At 40.0% G+C, this 24,380-nt stretch overlaps 1 protein-coding gene across 12 annotated transcripts in view; it reads right to left on the bottom strand.

The window, feature by feature from the left end:
- Window positions 1-24,380, bottom strand: part of CDC14B (cell division cycle 14B) — a 118,963-nt gene that overhangs the window by 37,358 nt on the left and 57,225 nt on the right. For all 12 annotated transcript variants that reach the window (XR_001830556.2, XM_017547173.2, XM_017547178.2 and 9 more), the window contains exons 5-9: window positions 18,099-18,175; window positions 9,748-9,814; window positions 7,007-7,069; window positions 1,844-1,931; window positions 1,318-1,548 (exon numbers count right to left, since the gene is read on the bottom strand). Coding sequence is in view for 11 of the 12 variants with exons in the window: in XM_017547173.2 (XP_017402662.1) it covers window positions 1,318-1,548; window positions 1,844-1,931; window positions 7,007-7,069; window positions 9,748-9,814; window positions 18,099-18,175 (526 nt within the window). In the remaining variant the exon portion in view is untranslated. The remainder of the gene's footprint in view (window positions 1-1,317; window positions 1,549-1,843; window positions 1,932-7,006; window positions 7,070-9,747; window positions 9,815-18,098; window positions 18,176-24,380) is intronic.

Below are 24,380 nucleotides of genomic sequence, written 5' to 3'. Positions count from 1 at the left end.
TCCTGAGTAGCTGGGATTACAGGCACACGCCACCATGCCCAGCTAATTTTTTGTATTTTTAGTAGAGACGGGGTTTCACCATGTTGACCAGGATGGTCTCGATCTCTTGACCTCGTGATCCACCTGCCTCGGCCTCCCAAAGTGCTGGGATTACAGGCTTGAGCCACCGCGCCCAGCCTGTATTCTATCTTTTTATAACTGATATTAGCATTTTGTTCATAGATCGTTTCCTTGACTTTTCCAACATTTTCTTTTAACTCTCTGGGCATCTTTAAGATGGTTATTTAAAATTTTTTGCCTACTAAGTACACAACCTATTCTTTCTCAGGGACAGCTTGTGTGGATTACTTCTTCTTCTTCCTTTTTTTTTTGTTTTCTGTCTGTCACCAAGTCTGGAGTGCAGTGGTGCTATCTTGGCTCACTGCAACCTCCACCTCCCAAGGTTTAAGTGATTCTCATGCCTCAGACTCCCGAGTAACTGGGATTATAGGCATCTGTCACCATACTGGCTAATTTTTTTGTTGATGGGGTTTCACCATGTTGGCCAGGCTGGTCTCAAACTCCTGACCTCAGTTGATCTGCCCACCTTGATGATAAAGTGCTGGGATTACAGGTGTGAGCCACTGTGCCTGGCCTGGATTTATTTCTTCCCTTTGAATAGGCTAGACTTTCCTGTTTCTTTGTATGCCTTGTGATTCGTCAATAAAAACTGAACATGTGAGCATTATGGTTTGTCATTATATTTAAAACTACAAATACAGCAGTAACTCTAGCGATGAGTCTCTCCCTTTCCCCAGGGCTTGCTGAGCTTTTTTTCAATATTGGATTTTTGTATCTAAACTATATTCCTTGTTTCCTAATTAACTATCTAACAAAAAAAGAGAGTTAAATAAATCCTACTACATACATACCATGTAATATTGTACAGTTGTTCATTTACTGAAAAAGGTCTATTAAGTGTCAGGTACTGTATAATTGCTGAAAACAGAGGAACTTGTTAAGAATATAGTCTCCATAAAGACAGGCTCTTACAGTCTATGCTACTCATTGATGTATGCTAGAATTTAACTATATATAGTATGTACCCAATAAACATCTGAGGAATAAATAAATGCATTTCAATGTGCTGAGTCTTTGCAGAATTACTTATGAAAATAATTTAATTTACTATACTTTTCATAGGCAATTAAAGGTTTAAAGGCACTCTAAAAATAAAGACAGTTTCATGTTCTGACACATTAAATGAATATGGTCTGTCTCTACATATTCATATACTCAGACATTAATACTATTCTTTAACCTCCCCTAAAAACATACCTTTACAATGTACTGCAATGGCACCCTCAGCATTTTCACAGATATCCAGAAATTCTTTAACAATGGCATCAGTAGGGGTACTGCCATCCGCAAAGAAAAGATCATGGTGATCAAAGCCAGCATCCGTAAAGCGTTTGGCATCATACATCCTTTTATTCAGACGAATAATGGTAGTAACATTGTGATTCTTAAAATATTGAATATAAGTATCGGGAGAATGTTGGTGGTAACCTACATAAAGAAATGTACCAGATCTTGTAAAACGCATCAAGAAAACAACAGCTAATAGTTTCACCTGTAATTGAGTGGAAACAGTATCTGGACTGGGAATTAAATTCCAATTTGATTGTAACTGTAAACAACAAAATGAAAAGAAAGTTAAAATCCAGTCAGAATGATGTACTGAAATGACCAAGTAGGCTTAAATAAATAAGACTTGGTCAAGCTTGGTGTAACATTTTCAAAAGAAAATAATGGATAGATACTTTGAATAACACAATGAGATTGATGCCATAGTGTCACATACCACTTTCAAGTCTGGATCTTGAATGAGGTCCACAGAAGGCAATAAATCGGTCTGGTATTATCCAATTTAAATCTCCATTTTCTGCTTTCTGCAAGGGGAAGGCCAGCACAATTCATTTTTAAACGTGATCTCCCCACAACCTCTCTACTCAAGACTGAGTCTCTGAAGGACTTCAAATCCATTTGCTTTAGCAGAAAAGCTGTTTACAAATTCTCATGAGACAGGAATCTAAATTTGTCCTGCTATGAGTATATCCAGGGAATGGATATATATCCTAGTTCTAATCACCTTCTTTTAACAGTGTTTCATTGCTAGGGTATCAATCCTTGGAATACAGAACTGATTGCTGCCATACAAATACACTAACTACTTGGTTATTTAATCTGAATCAATTCTCATTATAGTTGCTGCTAATTAAGAAAGCAAGCAAACTTTTCCAGTATAAAGAATCTGAGAACTTTCCTGTTTTCCTGAATGACTGGTTTCCAACATGAGCAATCCTGACTCCACGAACAAAGGGGGAAAAACTATCTATTTAGGTTTCTGGCTTCCCATTATTTACTTACTTACCTACTTAGAGAGGCATATCTTTCCACTATTTTTCTAACTATTTAATAAGACAACCAATTAAATAAGTTCACCTGTTCATGACCAGCCTGACCAAGATGGAGAAACCCCGCCTTTACTAAAAAACACAAAATTAGCTGGTGTGGTGGTGCATGCCTGTAATCCCAGCTTTATTTGTGAGGCTGAGGCAGAAGAATCACTTGAGCCTGGGGCGGTGGAGGTTGTGGTGAGCTGAGATCGTGCCATTGCACTCCAGCCTGGGCAACAAGAGTAAAACTCCACCTCAAAAAGAAAAAGTTCACTAAATCCACCAGGAAACTCAAAATTACAAATATACTGAGACCACAGTATGTCCCTACAAAAAATGAATACAAACTGATATGTATTCTATGTATGCATCATACATACATATACATAAGACACATTACTTCCTGTTATTAGGTCCTTTGGATTAAGTTACCTTTACTATTACAACATAGATACAGTTCAAATTTAACAAGAGAAATGTACCTCTTAATAACAATAATAGAAACTTATCTCTTAAGATAACAGAGACTTAACAGGAAGTAGAAGAGCCTTGATAGTGGAGAGGAGAGAACTCGTGATTAAAAACAACAACAGATAAATTAGCTTTGCCACTGGGGAGTTTCTATGTGTACCTAAAAATCAGTAAGAAATAACAGAGCTTTGGCCAGGCCCAGTGGCTCATGCCTGTAATCCCAGTACTTTGGGAGGCTGAGGTGGGCGGATCAAGAGGTCAGAAGTTTGAGACCAGCCTCACCAAGGGGGCGAAACACAGTCTCTACTAAAAATACAAAAATTAGTCAGGCATGGTGGCGCTGGCCTGTAATCCCAACTACTGAGGAGGCTGAAGCAGGAGAATCTTTTGAACCCAGAAGGCAGAGCTGAGATTGCACCACTGCACCCCAGCCTGGGTGACAGAGCAAGACTCCATCTCAAAAAAAAGGAAAAAAAAAAAGAAATAACAGAGCTTCTTGGAATATCTACAGGGACCAGGCAGGTAACCTCAAACTAGTTTATCAGACTTAATGATCAACAAGGGGAACTGGTCAGCCCGTGTTCCATAACACAAATGTCTAAGCAGCTGGGTGTGGTGGCACGCACTTATAGCTACTTGGGGGGCTAAGGCGGGAGCATCACTAAAGCCCAGGAATTTGAGTCCAGCCTGGGCAACACAGTGAGACCCTATCTCTTAAAAAAAAAAAAAAAAAAGGTTTAAACAGGAATGATTTTACTGAATTGCTGATGCCATAAATTAAGATACATCCTGAATTTGGAGGAGCTGAAACAGGGAAAAAATGCACACTGCATAAAATGGAAGACACTAATCCCAAATTTCTAAACACACAATATAGACTGTACAAAACTGGAGTTTGGGAACCTAAACAGCTCGCTGTGTCACCACATAGCTTCAGGGAGGTGAAAACGTTTGTGGTGTGTCCCTGCTACTCCCTCAGCCCAGACTCTCCAATCTCCACAGTAGTCAGAGGGGAGTTACTTAGCGCCTATATTATGCATTAATAGCATGCAAAGGCATCACCGCAAGATGAGTTCGTGTCCCTTGTAGGGACTTGGATGAATCTGGAAACCATCATTCTCAGCAAACTGACACAAGAACAGAAAGCCAAACACTGCATGTTCTCACTCTAGGTGGGTATCGAACAATGAGAACACGTGGACTCAGGGAGAGAAGCATCACACACTGGGGGCAGTTGGTGGGGGTAGGGGAGAGACAGTGGGGAGTGGGGAGGGAAAACGGGGAGAAATGCCAGATATAGTATGCACCTAAAGTAAAATAAATAAATTTAAGAAAAAAAAGGCAAGCCTAGCCCAGGAAAAAAAAAAAAAGGGCATCACAGCACTACAAAATGAACAAATACCAACTAGTGTTTTTAGCAGTTTTGCTTACTTAGAGAAAGTAACTTGTTTCAAATGTTTAGTGTTTTAAAGACAAGCACAAAAAATGGTGTTAATAATTTAGCTATACTCCGTAAGTTTAAGATGCTAGTTAAACTTATGTTATACTTTAGAAGTGGATGGCTATCAGAGAAGTAAAGACAGGGTTGGCCCTAATGAACCCTGCAATGTACTCTTAATCTTTGCTGCATCACAGTAACAACTGAGTGTCATTATTAACTGAAATCGAAAAAAACAGTTCAGTTACACTAAGAGTTTGAAAGAATATCTACTTTAGACATTGCACAAGAGTTCTCTGAGGATTCACAAGATGAAGTGCTGTTGTTTGAGGAATCGCCTCCCCAGTGCTGGAGAGCAAGTCTGCTCAAGGTAACTATAGGATGGTAAGAAGACAGGAGGCTACAACTGCCCTGGGCTGGAAAGGCCTTTAGCACAGCATCTTACTCATTCCCTAATATGGAGGATGAAGCTGTAGAATCAAATTATTTCTTCTTTAAAAAAATACATACTGTGTTAAGGAACATAGAACACACCTGTGGTTTTGCCTGGCTTACCTTTTCCTGACCCTGTCCTACCTTTTTAAAAAATTTTGTGTGGCTGGGGGCAGTGGCTCACACCTATAATCCCAGCACTTTGGGAGGCCGAGGCAGGCAGATCCCTTGAGCTCAGGACTTTGTGACCAACCTGGGCAACATGGCGAAACCCCATCTCTGCAAAAAATTAAAAAATAAAAAAATTAGCCGGGCATGGTGGCACGCGCCTGTAGTCCCAGCTACTGGGAGGCTGAGGTGGGAGGATCACTTGAACCCAGGAGGTTGAGATTGCAGTGAGCCAAGATGGCACCACTGCACTCTAGCCTGGGCAATAGAGCAAGACCCTGTCTCAAAAAAAGAAAAATAAAACTGTTAGAAAAATTTGTTTGTTTGTTTGACTGGTTCGATGGGGCTGACCCCATGCCCCAGGCTCCTGGGATGGCCAGAGAACAAAGACTGGCCAGAGTATTCCTTAGCCCTTCCCTGCCAAAGAACACAGGCCAATGCAGAGATGGGCATATGGTGTAAGTCAGGCCAGTAAGAGGCATTCCCAGGCCTTCTGATGGACCTAGATTACATTTTTCTGATCATTTTGCCAAATGGCAGATCAAAACTGCTGGTGGCCATCTTCATCACTACTGGAGAGGGCTGGCCTGAGAACAAACTAGTTTCAAGTCCAATTTCTGGTAAGTGTCTGAGCGCCTGAAGGGGCATGCTAAAAGCCAAACCTGCTCCTGGACTTTTAATTTATGTAATCCAATAAATTCCACCCCCCTTTGAAAATCTGAAACAGGGTCTTGCTCTGGCAGGTTGTCCAGACTGGAGGGCAGAGGGGTGATCTCGGCTCGCTGCAACCTCTGCCTCACGGGTTCAAGCAATTCTCCCCCCTCAGCCGCCTGAGTAGCTAGGATTACAGGTGTGCACCACCACACCTGGTGAATTTTTTGTATTTTAGTAGAGATGGGGTTTCACCATGTTGCCCAGGCTAGTTCTCGAACTCTTGAGCTCAGGCAATCTGACTGCCACAGCCTCCCAAAGAGCTAGGATTACAGGCATGAGCCACTGTGCCTGGCAAATGTTTCATTTTTTATTTAAGCTATTTGTATTTACTTTCTATAACTTGCAACCAGAAGTGTCCTGACAAAGACGGTTATGGCAAAAACAAAGATATTTTCCAGAGATAATTAGGTGTATAGTGACCATTCATCTCATCATACTCTATGCTAAGGGTTTTATAAACATGTCAATCACTGTATGGCAATACTAAAATACATTTAAACCAAACAGTATAAAGAACACACAGGGGCACACTCATTTACTCTGGAATTGTGCATTAAATACAGAAATTCCCACTAAGAATTGGGACTGAAGAAATAGGGATAAAAAGATGAATACTTGACTTTTTTTCACTCTATACACATATAAAACAAAACAAGAATATTGCTTCTTCTGTAAGTGAAATAAGAAAGCTAAAAACAGGGCCGTGCACAGTAGCACATGTCTGTAATCCTAGCACTTTGAGAGGCCAAGGCAGGAGAAGTGCTTGAGGTCAGGAGTTCAAGTCTAGCCTGGACAACAAAGTGAAACCCTGTCTCTACAAAAATAAAGATAAAAAACTTAGCTAGCACGATGGTATGCACCTGTGGTTCCAGTTACTTGGAAGGCTCAGGAGAGAGGATCATTTGAGCCCAGAAGTTCAAGGCTGCAGTGAGCCATGTACACCACTGCACTTCAGCCTAGGTAACAGAGCGACTTGGTCTCTCTCTCTCTCTCTGTCTCTTAATTTAAAAAAAGAAAAATTAAAAACAGGCAGAGAAATTGTGGTCAGAATACAAAGCATCAGAGGATGAGTAAATTCTGGAGGTCTAACGTATGTACTGTGTGCCTGAAATCTGCAAGAGTACATCTCAGGTATTCTCATCGCACATACCAGAAGACTAAATTATGTGAGGTGATGAATATGCTAACTAGCTTGATTAGGTAATCATTTCATGGTGTATACATATTTCAAAACATTACTTTGTACATCTTAAGTATATATAAGTTTTATTTGTCAATTATTCCCCTCAATAAAGCAGCGGGGGGGGAGGGGGAAGAGTTGAAAATATGATCCTTGAAGACTTACTTCATAGTGTTCATATTCATCAAGGTTAAATGAGTTGAAATTAAGGAAGCCATACTGCATTGCCTAAAATCCAAAGAAAGCTTTTAAGAACAAGGATGCAAATAAGAAAACAGTTTCCTATTGAATTTCAGAGTACTAACTATCAGAGGCACCCCAAGAAAGAACTGTCATGATTAGATTACTTTCCATTGAATAGCTTTCAAAGGAATTGGATGGCATCTTCTAAGTGCTTCTCTTACCTAGAATTAGTTATAACTATATTTAATGAGTTTGTTGTGTTTTGTTTAGATTTTGTTTGTGAGATGTACTTTTTTATTTTCATTCACCAATCATCCTATCCATGCATAAATAATCATGCTCTTAAAGTAATCCCACTGACTCACCAGACCGCCACCACCCCTGGTTGAACACTTAGAAGTTTAGGATTCAAATATAATGTACAACTCAGTGGTCTCTACATCATTAAGAAGGAGAAGAGAATCCATGGGCTACTTTATCCCAAACAAAGCCCTCACACTTCCTCCATATCTTCATTTTCAAATTCTTTTGAACAGTCTTGAATCAACGTTCACTAAACTAAACACAGCTCAGACAACAACACTAAAATAAAAAATTTTTAGGAAAAAAATTTATTATTTCCACAGGAATAAAACAAAACATTTTCTGCCCTATCCTACAGCCTCACTCTGTGTTACAGCAGGCACAGTATGCTAGGCAAAATAAGCAGTGTCTATTTTCTGAGACAAGGACAAACAGAGCTGGCAGCCTCTGAGAAACGTCCTCCCAGCTTGCTGATCACTGAGCCAAACAGGAGGGAAGGAAGAATTTTTGATCCCCAGGTATTCTTGGTTCAAAGAGGGGGCTTTTGTAAACCAGTTTTCCAAAAAAAATTTTATATTTGTACTGAACTGCAAATATAAAATAAGAAGACTAGAATACCAACTAAAAAGGTCTTCATTTTATTTATTATTTAAACACTAATCCCAAGACTAAGTCAATCAAAATTTATTTCCTTGAATTCGATATATTTCATGATTTTGGACTAGAGATATTCCTAATGGAATGAAACAGTTACAAAAAATTCCTTAAACAAGTCCTTAGTTTATAAGGAATTCCTATTTTCCTTTGAATTTCAAGAGGTGATCTTATTGGAAATAGATCACACTGAAAACACAATTACATTGATGCATGTTTCTTCATATATGCAATATTCAAAATCAGTCACAAATAAAATATGTTTACACTGAAAATCAGAAACTAGTGACCCTTAAATAAAACTAAATATAGTGGCTGGGTGCGGTGGTACTGTAATCTCAGCACTTTGGGAGGCCAAGGTGACTGGGTCGCTTGAGCTCACGAGTTTCAGACCAGCCTAGGCAACATAGTGAGACCTTGTCTCCAGAAAAAAAATAGAAAAATTAGTCAAGTATTGCATAAAAAATAAAGATTTAATTTAAAAAACCCCAAAATATAGTATGAAAAGGGCAATCTTTGACCTATCATACCAGCTAATTGACTTCGGTACAATACTCAACAACAACAAAAAGCCAAAAACTAACAATAGAAGCTGCTATATGGTATAATAGATCATTTCCAAACCCCTTAAAGCTTTACTTTTCTCTTTTTAAAAATGAGTGTGCCTACCTGCATGAGCCCATCTGGCAGGGGCTGCAGCTGCAACCTGCTGCCCTTTGGTCTCCTTTCCTCTAGTGCCCTGTACCCGCCGAAGCTGAGGGCCCATGGAGCCGCCTCAGAGCCCATGGCAACTACCCCAATCAGCTCCATACCCCACAGTCACTGGGCTCAAATCCAAACAAATTATGTTCCTACACCTCATTGACTGATATAGGCAAAAAGTATACTAATTAGTTTCTGAATTTGTATGCTGATTAGTCCTCTCATTTTAAGTCATAAAATGTCTGTCACAATTCCCGGCAAGCCACCAGGTTTCATCGTACAAGAAAGTAAACCTGGGTTCCTTTTGGGTATAAAAGCACAAGTTACAGAAAACTTGAGATGCTGTAAAGGCTTATTTGACCCATGGGCTACTGACTTACCATTCTAGTTTCTTGTGCTGTTCTGACATTAACACCAGGACTTGCTGCACTGTGTAACCCCAGGGGACACTGTTCAGGTAGAATGTGACATGCAGGGTGTCCCCTGGAATTAACACGGCAGCCCTGGTTAAGACCCCAAGGAATCACTTGGAAATAGTCTGACAAAGCAGCAGTGACCTACTTAATTTCATATAAAACCGTGTAATAAACCAATAGAGGCATTTAAATTCTGTTGAACTGGAAATTGAATGCCTGACGATACAAAAATGAAATGTTGGACAGTTACCGTGTTATGTCTGTTGTAATGGTATTGGTGGGAATCAGGTGCATAGAATACACAAATCAAAGAGAACTTACCAGTAAACCAGACATCTTTACTTTTGTTCCTTTAGATCATAATACACTCAAAATCAATTCTGGATCTAGAACCTAATTTCATAACTCTGATTCTCCCTGTTTAAGTGACTTTTCCCCCCAACTCATACAGAGAAGCACTCAGAAATTCAGAATAAACTGTTTCCTGGTTTGATCTTGTAACATTAGTTGAGAAATGGAGTACCTCTGTTACCATATACATCTTGGAAGAAACGCTACCAAACAGATCTTGGGAAGAAGGCCTAGTCTTCTTGGACCACATGTTAGTCCCCCCAACACAACACTGGGTGCACCCTACATGTCACTTACCTTCTTTACTGCATGAAAACAGTCAAGAAGCGTAATGTAGAAATTGCAGCTTCCATAGGCAGCATCTCTGAAACCCAAAAGTAATGAAATACAGATCAGTTAATTTTCTGCAATTATACTTGCCTAAGACAAAGCTGACTAGAATTTAAAATCAAACATATACTCAGAATCATTAACAAAAAGAGAAGTCTCGCCTTTTGACTTTTTAAAATAAAAGATAAATAAATTATAAATTTCACTGCAGTTTCTACCTATTCCAATAGGTACTGTTTTATGGGCCTGGATCAATAACGACCACTTCCTAAATTTCAAATGTTCATTCTGGATCAGTTTTGGCCTTAATAGCTGCACTACCTTCTTGAATTCAACAAATCAATAATAACCTACCTCTCCCCCTAAAAGGGCAAAGCATTTGAATTTTTTCTTTAAACTGAAAAATACCACATGAAAATGTTATTGGGAAAGACTGCTTTTTGATTCTGTAATATACATTATGTGTGTATGTGTCTAATTACGCATCGTGTGTGTGTGTGTGTGTGTGTGTGTGTGTGTGTGTGTGTCTCCAACCAAGTAGGACAAAAATATTGAAAAATCAAGGTCATATTTAAAATACTTGGTAGAAGGTCATAAACATTTTGTTCCTATCATACACTAGGACTTTTACCCAGATAACTTCTGATTTTTTTCCAATTTTCTTTTAGAGATAAGGTCTTGTCCTGTTGCCAAGGTTGGGGTGCAGTGGTGCAATCACAGCTCACTGCAGCCTCAAACTCCTGGGTTTAAGTGATCCTCCCACTTCAGCCTCCCTCGTAGCAGGGACCACAGGCATGTACCACTGCATCCGGTTAATTTTTTTTTGTTAAGGTAGAGACGGAATCTCATTATGTGGCCCAGGCTGGTTTTAAACTCCTGGCCTCAAGCAGTCCTCTCACCTCGGCCTCCCAAAGTATTGAGATTACAGGTGTAAACCAATAAGGCTTTGACACCTTTCTGACTACTAAAGGACAATAACATCAATAAAACCGTGGGAACTAACAAGTCAACTACCTTCCACAGGATCACTCCAGTTTTGGGAAAATGCTTATATTACTTTACAGACAACTCCACCCAAACACTGCATCAACACATAACCAATAATCTTACTATACAAATCTCTTAATATCAAGTAAGGTTTTACCCAGAGAAATAAGGTACCTGTGACCCCTACCTGCTTCTCCTTTTCAGCTACCTTGAGCCATTACAAGATGAAATTTTCCAGAATTAGGCAACATAAAAATTATTTTAATCACAATTAAGCTAGGGATGCAGAAAAACTGTGCCTATCTGAACGGTACTCATTTGCTTCTGGGAGAACAGGTTGCTGGTAGAGCCAAGACTAATTCCTTGCCTTATTTGGGTCTTCACACTGTAATATTTCTTACTGTGTGGTAGTTACATACATACATATAAAACTTCACTGCTGTACACTTAAGATTAGTATTTTTGTTAAAAATTGTAAGTTATACATCAACTTAAAAGGGGAAAATGAACATTCAACAAATGTTACAATAAAAATTAAACCACATTTTATATTTTTAATTCTTCCCCAAACCTTAAGGGCTGAGACTACAGAAGTGAGGGAAAGAGCATCCTTTTCAGCTAAAATTGCCTTCAATGCTACTGACTGAGCTGCTTAGAATTACTGAGCTATGTGAACTTTCATGAGGACGGAATGCAGGGACTTGTTTTGTTTTCTGAGACAGGGTCTCGCTCTGTCACCCAGGCTGGAATGCAGTGGTGCAATCATGGCTCACTGCAGCCTTGACTTCCTGGGTTTAAGTGATCCTCCCACCTCAGCCTCCTAACTAGCTGGAACCACAGATGCACACCATCATGCCTGGCTAATTTTTTGTATTTTTTGGTTGAGTTGGGGGTGTCACCATGTTACCCAGGCTGGTCTCGAACTCCCGAGCTCAAGTAACTTGCCCACCTCAGCCTCCCAAAGTGCTGAGATTATAGGCATGAGCCACCATGTTCAGCTGACACAAGGTCTTAAAACACACCATTTTTGTTCTGTAAGGTTCTGAATTGAAAAACTTCTCTTCTGCATCCTAGAAAAGGTCTTTATCTAACCAAAAAGACCACAATTTTACCAACACCTTATTGGCAATATTCAGAAAGAAAAAAACCAAAATGACTTGCAGCAGTGGCCCCAGGACAGCAGCACCAAGACCACCCCACCCGTTAGAAATGCACATTCTCAGGGCCACTCCACACCTACGAAATCCAAGTTCTTGGGGTGGGGCCAGGTAATTTGTGTCTTAATAGCTCTTCTAGGTGTCTGTGGTGTATGTTCAAGTTTATGAACCACTGACCTATAAATCAACACAAATCCTGGTTTGGTAGAAATAAGGGTGTTCATGGAATAAAAAACCCATTTAGGTAGAGAAGCTAAGCAGGAAAATGAAGTAGTTTAGCCTAAACCAAATCAAAATTATCATGGAAATGGGGTAAACCCTCAAGTTTTATCCATTTTAACTATTTTAACCATGTCTCCTCTGTTAAGGACTATTATTACCTTCTTAACCTATTGATAAGTCTTTTCCAATCAAGTTAAATCCATGTTGATTCAGTCTCTGACATTTTGGCAAATTCCTTCAATGCATCTTTTTTTTTTTTTTTGAGAACCTACCGTGGGGCCCAGCCCCGCTCCAATCTATGATTTCACAAGCTTTGATCTGGGCCCTGCTAAGTCCTCCTGCCTCATACATCACAGAATCTGAACATACGACAAGAATCTTCGTTCACTCAAGTTTATTTCATTAGCACCTCTAATTTTAGACACACCCACATTACATCTCCTTCCCACCAAGCATTCAGTCTTCTTCCAATGGCAGAACAGCATCTCTGAGGCTGGGTTTATAAGCCTTGGGGACTGGGGAGGGATCCTTGTCACCAAAGTCATTTAACAAACTTGGAAAACACATGGGAATCAATAAAGGGGCATTGCTTAGAAACTGTACAACAATGTCAAATACTAGTTTTAAAGACTGGCAGCTTTCATAACAGCTCGTATTAATTGCAGCCCAAAACTGCAAATGACCCAAATAGCCATCAAAAGCACCACAGGCAAATAAATTGTGGTATATTCATAGGTTGGAATGCTACAAACGCAATAAAAAAGGATGCACTACTGATACCTGCCATAATACAGGTACATCTCATAGACATTACATATGTGAAATCCAGTTGCCAGCTCCCCAAAATGCATACCAGTTATATGAATTTCAAAGGCAAACAAAACTAACTGACAGCGGTAGAAGTCACAGCAGTGGTTAGCTGGGGGTGATGACTGACTTTAGGGTTAGGAGGGAATCTTCCAGGAGACAGGGATTTTTTTTTTTTTTGAGATGGAGTTTAGCTCTTGTCACCCAGGCTGGGGTGCAACAGTGCAATCTCAGCTCACTGTAACCTTGGCCTCCTGGGTTCAAGCAATTCTCGTGCCTCAGCCTCCCAAGCAGCTGGGATTACAGGCGTGTACTACCATGCCCTGCTAATTTTTCTATTTTTAGTAGAGACAGTGTTTCACCACATTGGCCAGGGTGGTCTGGAACTCCTGACCTTGTCATCTGCCTGCCTCAGCCTCCCAAAGTGCTGGGATTACAGGCGTGAGCCACCACCTTACCAAGACAGTGATTTTTTAAAATGTATGTAAATTATAGTCAATTTAAAAGGGGGAGGGTTGGAATATTTAACAAATATTAAAGGCCAGGCACTATATCTAGTGCTTGTTTTTTTTTAAGAGACACAGTCTTGGCTGGGCGTGGTGGCTCATCTGAGGTCAGGAGTTCAAGATCAGTCTGGCCAACATGGCAAAACCTTGTCTCTAACTAAAAATACAAAAAATTAGCCGGGTGTGGTGGCAGGCACCTGTAATTCCAGCTACTTGGGATGCTGAGGCAGAAGAATAGCTTGAACCCAGGAGGCAGAGGTTGCAGTGAGTGAGAATCTATCTCAAAAAAAAAAAAAAGGAGAGACATGGTCTTGTTCTGTTGTGCAGGCTGGCGTGCAGAGGCATAATCAAACCTCACCGAAGCCTCCTAGGCTTGAAGGATCCTCTTGCTTTAGCTTCCCAAGTAGCTAGGACTACAGACACATGCCACTATGCCCAGTTAATTCCCCCCTCACCCAAGGAGAAAAGTTCTTGCTCTGTTGCCCAGGCTGGTCTTCCAACTCTTGGCCTCAAACTGTCCTCCCGCCTCAGCCTTCTGAAGTCTTGGGAGTTACAGGCAAGAGCCACTATGCCCAGCCTATACCAAGTGTTTTATATGCAGGATGTCACTTCATCCTTACAACCCCTTGAGGGAGATTTTATTATTGTTCCTATTTATAGACTAGAAGACCAAGGCTTAAATTTGTAAAAGGCCACAGAGATACCAGTAGCAGTGATGAAAGCAAACTCCCATCTGTCTGATGTCAAGTCAAGCTATTAACAAATACGCAATACTACCTCTCAAGAAAACAGGAGGCAGAGGCAACCTACCTCCACACAAAAACAACTAAGAAGCAAAGAGTATTGTAAATAGATAATACCGGAGAACAGAAATACATGCTGTTCATAACAATGATCCTATGATATTTAAAACAAAACATTAAACTACATTTGATACAATTTTCTTATGCAGACCAGACACAGAGAAATATTTAATATAATTCAATAAGAAATCATATACACACACAAACACACACACACACTTTAAAACTCAGTAAAGAAGGCCAGGCACAGTGGCTCATGCCTGTAATCCCAGCACTTTGGGAGGCTGAGGTGGGCCGATCATTTGAGGCCAGGAATTTGAGACCAGCCTGGGCAACATAGTGAAACCCTGTCTCTCCTAAAAATACAAAAATTAGCTGGGCACAGTGGCACATGCCTGTAATTCTAGCTGCTCAAGAGGCTGAGGCATGAGAATTGCTTGAACTTAGGAGGCAGAGGTGGCAGTGAGCCGAGATGGCGCCACTGAACTCCAGCCTTGGGGACAAAGCAAGACTCTGCCTCAAAAAAAAAAAAAAAATTCTATTTAAGTTGAATTAAATCTAATTAAATAAAAATTGCTATGGAACATAAAAGAAGTTATTTACTATAAATGAATCCCATTCTTGCACAATGTCTTGTTAGCAATACTTTGTTGGTTAAATTTATTCCATGTACTTAAAGCAGCAAGATACAAAGAATACAATGTCATTTCTATCAACATGTTATCAGACTTTATTAATTATGATTAGAGTACTTTCTAATTGGTAAGTTCTACAGAACAACTATGTGAAGAAGCACTAAAAATTTTAAGTCCATCGTAACTTAAAAATTTTAAGTCCACTAACTTAAAAATTTTAAGTCCATCATAGGTTGACACTTTTATAAAATACAATAAATATGAAATGCAATAGTACTTTACTATTACATACCTGCAGTAAGGCAATAATCTTATTTTTTTATAAATAAAATAAATTACTAGAAAAGTAAAAGGAGGAAAAAACAAAATAGAAGCCGAAATTTCTATTATTTGATTCTACAAACATAAAATCGCTTTATTCAATAATTATAAATGTTTCTAAAATCTTACCCTCAACATCTGTATTTATCCCATCACTGGCTGGTAACAAAATGTCACAGACTGGCACCAGTTCACAGGCAACACTTTAAGAAACACTGTTTAGATAAATCAAATACCCAGTATCTATGACTGAAGAGATTCAAATTTCAAAAACCTGAATGGTTTCTAGCTAAGTCCTGTCTTTCGGAGAATTACTAACTGATGCTCCTGGGACCTCAAGGAACTAACTTCATTTCTCAGTGCCAAACTTCAATAGTTTGAAACACAGCAAGGCAGTAAGCAATGCTTATTCCATTTTTGGCACCTGTATTTAAATCAACTCAAAACCTCTTTTTTTTTTTTTTTTTTACATCAACAGTGTTCCATGGATCCTTCCTTGCACTGTGTGAAATGTGTGAGCATATTCCTATTTCAGGAGCTTGTGCTGTAAATGTTAAGAGTAGCATCACAAAGAATTATCATTATAAAGAAGAGTTCTATAGAACAAACGTCACTACAAGAGATGACCGAGGTGCCTGTGACGCAAGACCAAAAATACAAGCATTTCTTTTAGAGGAAGAATGTGGTTGCTGTTATGTTATAGGTTGAGAAGAATAATTTTCCGGCTTAGAAAATGACCTTTATCTTCCCCTCTTCCCTTCCTACCCACCTCAAATAAAAGAATACTTAAGATGAACCATGAGGTAGCAGGAAAGGGTTGACACTGGGTTCAAGCCAATTCTTTTTTTTCTGTTTTGAGACAGGTTCTCACTCTGTCACCCAGGCTGAAGTGCAGTGGTGTGATGTAGGCTCACTGCAACCTCTGCCTCCTGGGTTCGAACAATTCTCCTGCCTCAGCCTCCTAAGTAGCTAGGATTACAGGAATGTGCCACCAAGCCTGGCTAATATTTACATTTTTAGTAGAGATGGGGTTTTGCCATGTTGGCCAGGCTGGTTTCGAACTGCTGACCTCAGGTCATCCTCCCACCTCGACCCTCCAAAGTGCTAGGATTACAGGCATGAGCCACTGTGCCTGACACTAGCCAATTCTAATTTGCTAAATCACAGATCTTTACAATCTTTCATGCAGTGTATGACTGAAGTCTTCGGACTGCCCTGACAAATTGTTATTTCAGGAAGTAAGTCCATAGGTGGTGCTATAAAGTTATTTGAAAAGGAGATTTTGCCAATAATTAGAAATACCCATCTGAAAGCTCATTTAAAATGAAGTCAGATTAACAAGCTTCCTTTTTTAAAGGGAGGGTGTTACATTCAAAATCAGACATTTGTGACATATGTAACAATGCTAATACGATAAACTAGTTTGAACAATGAACTAATAAGCAACAGTTATCAGTTCATTGTATATGCAGTGAACTAATGTGTGAATGGAAGAACAAGCCATTTTTGAAGATATCAAAGTCTTCAATGAGTAAAAATATTTCACATATTACCCATTAGCACCATACAAATATTTAAATTATACAACTAAGTCAAGTATTTTGATAAACAAGTAGAAGAATTTTTAGAACTTAATTTGATTTAAGCACCAGTTTTCTCGAAGGATCTTCAACACAATCAGATTCTAAGTTTGAGATGAGGGTGCCATCCATTCCCGTAGACTTCATTATCTACCACTTCTGGGACACAGTGACTTGACTGGTTTTTCCGGGAGTGGTGCTGCATTAGCAACCTCACCCACTGTCTCTACTGACTGTGTCCCCAGAAAAAAGGGGTTCATTTCGGTCCCAGAAAGTAACTAATGATTATTGGGAAAACTTCTTAACTTCTCAGGAACCACACTCCTCAGTGGTAGTTTTGAGTATCACAGCCCAGAATTCTCACCTGATTGCAAAGCCTAAGTTTTTGTTTTTTCGTTTTTGTTTTTTTTGAGACAGAGTCTTGCTCTGTTGCCCAGACTGGAGTGCAGTGGCATGATCTCAGCTCACTGTAACCTCTGCTTCCCGGGTTCCAGTGATTCTCCTGCCTCAGCCTCCTGAGTAGCTGAGATTACAGGTGTGTACCACCATATTCAGCTAATTTTTGTATTTTTAGTAGAGATGGGGTTTCACTATGTTGGTCAGGCTGGTCTCAAACTCTGGATTTTTTTTTTTTGGAGACAAGTTATCTATTGCCAGGCTTGAGTGCTGTGGTATGACCATAGCTCACTCACTGGACCTGCAAGCTCCTAGGCTCAAACAATCCTCCAGCCTCAGCCTCCCACATATCTGGAACTATAGGCATGCACAACCACACCTGGTTAATTTTTTTTTTTTTTGTTTATTTTGTAGAGATGGGGTCTGGCTTTGTTGCCGAGGCTGGTCTGGAATTCCTGGGCTCACACAATCATCCCACATTGGCCTCCCAGCATGCTGGAATTACAGGCATGAGCCATTGTGCCCTGCCAATACCTCGTTTTCATCAACAGCAGTGGTTCTCAACATGGGTAGATTTTGCTCTCCATCCTCCAAGGGCACTTAAAGAGACACATGGCAATGTCTGGAGACATTCCAAGTTTTGACAACTAGAGTAGGTGTGAGGATTTTACCAGCATCTAGTAGGCAGAAGCCAAAGATGCCACTAAATGTCCTACAAATGCACAAGATAGCCCCCATCACAAAAGGTCAATAGAGTCACTGCTGGAAAACCCAGATCTGTGGTGTTATTTGTGCTCACCCTAAAATGACTAATTACCAGATCTTCATTTTCCAGAAACAACTATCAAGATATTTCTGGCAAGAATATGATTACCTGACTCTACCACATCATTCTTATATTTACCTGAAAGGAATATAGGATGTATCTCCAAAGATTAATATTCTATATGCTTCTTCTGGAGTTCTTCCCAAATATATAACCTATATTTGAAAAAAAAAAGAAAAAGGCAATTTATTTCTAAATGAAGATACAGTGCTGTCACTGTGAAGTAAATTTTGTCCAATTCCCAACCAATCAAGCCTGTTCTCCAGCCTTCCCCAAGAGCCTAGGAATCACCCAGAATCCTTTCCATAGATTTCTTTTTTGTTTAAATCCTCCATTGCTGGTTTCTGTTGCTTGTAGTATGAGCCCTAACCAATAACTCTTCACAGCAACCTTTTGTGGTAAGAAGCAAAGCCTTTTAAAAACATATTTTCCAAATCAAGACGGTAGATTCATCACATGCTTTTACCTCGCCTCCTTCCTGAAAGTCCACTGAAATGACAACTAAGCAGTGTATAGGAGATGCGGATGGGGTTAGACTGGGGTGAGTTGGAAAGAGACACAAAAGCAGAACAGAAACTGTGATTAGCTCCATCCATGTAGGTGTAAGTGCTTGCAAGACCAAACAAGTTTACTAACAAACTGCACCTGTTCAAACTCTCATTTGCTTCTTTTGTCTTTGGAACGATGCTATGCTTGGACTTTAATCTGGGAAAATACCTCAAGCATATTCTTCAGCATTTGAGGTCTATAGTTGGTACTCCTTGCATTTCCAAAAAAAACTTTTCCCCTTGATATTTATTATTTGACTATGCATAGGATTTTTGGTCTGCAGTCATTTCCTCTCTAAAGTTTATAGATAACGTTCCAATGCCTTCTCGCCTCTAGTGTTACAGTAGTATATTATGTCTAATATATCTCTGACTCCTCCTTCCATGTAACCCGTTTGTTCTAGAAATGTGGAGTTGGAGACTTTCACCAGCATCTATCTAAGTAAGTCCTCTCCCTACCCCTTATTACGTTTGCCTGGGACTTCAGAATCTTCCTGCAGGGCACTTTCAACTCATGGATGGAAGGCTGGAGTGACGGGGAATGGGGGGGAGACATAGCATTAAATCTAACACACATATTATCACTAAAATTAGGTTGAATTCCAAAGATTACTTCAGGGAAATATATTTTAAATTTCACTGACAAAAGAATAAATCACTAAATAAAGTTAACTGCAAACTTTTCATCTCCATTAGCTAACATGATACATGTGACCTGTTTCCTCAACCAAATGAGAAGCATTCTGAAGTTGGGACCCATGTCTTATGGTTTCATTACACACCAGTCTGATTCATTAGATTTACTCAGCTGAACCCAAATCTACTTACAATAGTTAGGAAAATTTAAAATTTTACATAAAAGTTAATATCAATGTGAAAGTACTACTGGACTAAGAAAATTTTTTCAAAACTCAAAAATCCAGCAAGGATCTTAGAAACTCGGAAACAGACATAACCTAAAACTAGTCATAAGCACTGACTCAGCTTTCAAAGGGCATTTCACCAATTTTCTGATTTAAGACTCATAAACGGAAAATTTTCCCAATGTCTGGCCTGTTCCTGTTTCATCTTTTTTTTTTTTTTTTTGAGCTGGAGTTTCACTCTTGTCATCCAGGTTAGAGTCCAACGGCGCAATCTTGGCTCACTGTACCCTGCCTCTTGGGTTCAAGCAATTCTCCTGCCTCAGCCTCCCAAGTAGCTGGAACTATAGGTGTGCACAACCATGTCTGGCTAGTTTTTTGTATTTTTAGCAGAGACAGGGATTTACCATGTTTGTCAGGCTGATCTCAAACTCCTGACCTCAGGTGATTCGCCCACCTTGACCTCTCAAAGTGCTGGTCTATACACAGACATGCACTTAAGCCACCATGCCTGGTCTACACACAGATCTTTTTAAGTATCAACCTATAAGTTGACTTTATTTTATTATTTGGAAAAGCATCATAACAACTACTTCATGAAAATTAAAACATTAAAAAAATCCAGCCTGTTCTTTCCAGATTCCCTTATTCCCTTCCAGTCTCCAATGTATCTATGCTTCTTCTTATACTTACCAGGTAATGTAAGTCTTTTATTTTCTCCATTCTATTTTAAGACTTCCTAGCTGATTAAAACAACAACAACAACAACAACAACAACAACAACTAAAACTGGCCGGGTACGGTGGCTCACACCTGTAAATCCAGCACTTTGGGAGGCCAAGTGGGCGGATAACAAGGTCAGGAGATCGAGACCATCCTGGTTAACACGGTGAACACCATCTCTAGTAAAAGTACAAAAAACTAGCCAGGCATGGTGGCAGGTGCCTGTAATCCCAGCTACTCGTGAGGCTGATGCAGGAGAATCGTTTGAACCCAGGAGGCGGAGATTGCAGTAAGCACACGTACACATACACACACACACACACACACACACACACACACACATCCCTAAACCCCCCAAAAAAAAAAACCCAAATAAAAAACACCTTGAAGCCAATGAGAATGAGAATAGGGGTTGATTCATTTGTGTACTAAAATGAAATCTAGAGACCCATTTTGGAATTTCTCGAAATTTCTGAGGCCTTCTCTCAAATTATACAAATTTTTCCTTAAGCATCAACTTAAGATACTGTCTCCCGCTTGTGACTGTAGTTCTTTGGGTTCTTACATTAGTAAAATTGCAATGGTATTACTTTCTCCTAACTTTCACAACAAAAATAGTCTCTAATACATCAAGGACTGCGGTTTAGCCTTGGAACACTAGTTCCATTCAAAGAACACAAGAACAATGTAACATTTTTTCCTGTGGGGGAAAAAACCCTGAATTCCTGATGATGAACTTTAAAAGACTGTGATTTAAAAATCCAGTTGTGAAATGCCTTCACATAAATAAAAAGTATAATTAGATAAACTGAGGGAAATTTACAGATGCAGAATAAACCCACTTACATAACTATCAAAGACATATTTGCCAATCTATAACTTTTACTTTTTTTTCTTTTTTGGCCAGCCATGAAGGAAGTAGCTTTTACTTTTACACCGACTCATCTTGCCAATTCAAAAGGCCTTCCCAAATGAAATAATCCTAAATTTGTTACTGAAGAAGAATCCTATAAATGACTCCTACATTAACACAAATTCTCAGATTAGTAAACTGTAAATTGATGCAACTTATGATCTATCACCGTACTTCCAGCAGTCTGGACACTTGGCATATATTTTCACGAGAAGCTATACCTACAGATTGCCCACTCTAATTCCACAGTGCTAGTCAAGAACAGGAAGCAACAAATGATGACCAAGAAAGCTGCTGACCAGCTGTGATTGCCAGCTTCCCAGACAACCCCAAAGAGTCACATCTGCTGTCATTTCCACCCTTGTGTGGTCCCCTCCCACAGTGAACTAGGTGCCCCTGTGTCAAGAACAGGATACTGTAGTAATAGGGTGTGACTTTGGAGGCTAGATTATAAAAGAGGTAGCTCCTGTCTTGCCTTCTCTTAGAAACCTTGCTCTGGGTACAGCAAGCTGTCATTTTGGGAGGCTATTCAAGCAGCCCATATGGTATGGAAGTGAGGCCTCCTGCCAGCAATCGGCACTAACCTGCCAGGCATGTGACTGAGTCCTCTTAGATGTGGACCCTCCAGGTGAGGGCTGCCCAGACAATCCAGAACCAGACCAGACCCATCCAAGTTAAGCAACTTCCAGATGCCTAACTCACAGACACGGTCTGAGACAATGTTTACCGTTGTTTTAAGTCACAAAGTTCTGCGGTAATTCACCAGGCAGCAATAGCTAATACGGTAGCACACTCAACCAGTAAGGAAATGGCTGTTTCTGTTGAAAGTGAATAAACAAATACATGATACACCAGCAGAGATGCGGCTTAAGAAGCATTGACTCTCTAGGATAAAGACTCACACACACTGTAGTTGAAAATAGTATCTCTCTCTCACACACACACACACACACACACACACACACACACACACACAGTGACTGGAAATTCTTGAGACTGGTGTGGTTTTTGAAATCATGCTACAAAGTTATTTTTTGGCTGAACAATACCTCAGACATTCCCAGGACTTCCCACCACCCCCGTTTTCTAAAATCACCATCTGCACAGATGAGTCCCTGTGAGAACTCCGGACCTTCATATGTTTCAAAACCTGGGAGGTATTGAACCAGCAGTGATGGGAGAACAAGCAACTGAAGCAACAGGATCCCAACTGCATTACTTCTCCTTTCAATGTTTCAATGCTGACAAGCCCAGGCCTCAAATCACGAAAACTCACTTGGACATGTGCTTCCTTTTCCTAGTCTTACTCGCAGGATTCCCAAGCTTTATTTATATACTTAGCCTCTAGTACAGTTTAGAAACCCAAACATTGCAGAAGTCATTACACCCTAGAGCAAAGAATGACAAAGGACATTGAAATTCCAACAACAAACTCGCAGCAGCCTGAGTAACCAGGATATCCTGGAGAAATGTCACAATGTTTCCAGCACTTAAAGACTCTTGCAACTATTTTAATGTCAGCCAGATGATACAGTCTTTCCTACGCCAAAAACTTGATTATTTAAAAAAAAATCAGTCTCTCCAGATTAACATAGTGTGCTCATAAATCAATGCAAGTTGAAGATAGGCTACACATTCAACTGCTCAATAAAAAAGGTGAGCAGGGGAAAGAACACAGAGAATAAAAAAGTAAATAAGATAAAATCATTTTCATAGCTCCCACACAAAACCGGTAAGAAAAAAACTCATCACTAAAAAACCATCAGATGACCCTACATTTCAACAGTTTTAACTTTTAAAATTACTTTTACACACACACACACACACACACACACACACACACACACGGAGTAGGTTGGCATAATGATCTTCAATTTAGACAAACTGAAACTGGAAGTTTAGAGTAGCAAACATATATCGACCAAGTCTGCTAATAAAAATAGTGAATTGGCCCTGGGAATGAGTGCACGTTTGAGTGGTAGTAACATTTTTAAAAGACAAAGTAAAAAATCTTGATTTTTTTAAAAAAATGAAATCTCCTAATTTTTAACCATAGAGGAAAAACACCCACACTATTTATAACACTCTGTGAGTTTCATAAAACTGGCAGGTTACAACTTTACAGACCTTGGCATCAACTGCTCATCCAAGATCACACAGTCTTATTACTGATGGAAGAGGGCCTACTCCTCAGGCCTTATTTATAGACAGGAACCCATCCTATCTAAAACAAGGACTAGAACAAGGATGGGACCCAAAATTCCCAAAAGCTTAACAGATCCGTAGTCAAGGATCTTAAGCCATCAGAGAACCATTTATCTTCACTTTTTCCCCAAGTTAATAGCACCCAGCAAGCACCACAAGCAGTGGAAATGCCTGTGAGAAGCCCTCGGGTGGCAAGGGAAGTCAAACTATGATGCAGTCTAGCAGGGCAGCCAGCTGCCTCCCACAGGCCGGCTCAAGGCGGCAATGGCTTCCCACTGAGGGCCTGTGCCATCCCTTTGCTCAGCCCAGTGAGCCTCATACTAGCTGAGGCATGGCTGCTACTGGCAGTTGCCTCGTGCTGTTTGCCCTGCCTTTCACAGACACCCAGGAAGGGTGTTATGACCTCGTTCTGTCCTCGGGCCTCTGCTGTCCCATCTGAGCAGCTGTTTGCTGAACTGGATTCTTACCCACTGCATCGAGATCCTCACTCTCTGCACCCTTGTCTTCCCCACTGATCCCTTCCTCCAGGCACCTTAACCCAGCACTGGCTATTCTGAGTCCAAGGTAATGAAATCATTTAAAAAGTGGGGCCACAGATTCAAAAGATCATCATTAAATAACAAAGTCCCTGACCAGGCTCTCATAACTGTAGAGGCAATCTCAATTTCAGTGCAATTTAGAATTCTACTGAGACTGCTGAGTTAATACACTCTTGGAATTTAATTAGTATCATCATTTTCAACATAAATGCTTACAAGGTAAGCCATTCTGATAGCTATAAAAACTGCTTAAACGTAAAAATAATAATACAGAGTGATAAATTCTGAACAGGGAACCTACATGTTACAATTAGCTCCACCAAAGTAATCTATGAAACATTAGAGGAAAGCAAAGTTGCAAGCTATGTGCCAAAAGTTTGCTTGTGTCATTCAGTTTACACACAAAATGCTTGGCATTTATTTTAGACAAAAAAGATTTTAGAAGGCTGGGCACAGTGGCTCATGCCTGTAATCCCAGCACTTTGGGAGGCTGAGGCAGGTGGATCACGAGGTCAGGTGTTCGAGACCAGCCTGACCAACACGGTGAAACCTTATCTCTACTAAAAATACAA

The sequence above is a fragment of the Cebus imitator genome, unplaced genomic scaffold (assembly GCF_001604975.1).
Source record: "Cebus imitator isolate Cc_AM_T3 unplaced genomic scaffold, Cebus_imitator-1.0 Scaffold196, whole genome shotgun sequence".
NCBI lineage: Eukaryota > Metazoa > Chordata > Mammalia > Primates > Cebidae > Cebus > Cebus imitator.
The sequence above is the reverse complement of the archived record's forward strand: the minus strand, read 5'-3'. Positions and strand labels throughout refer to the sequence as shown.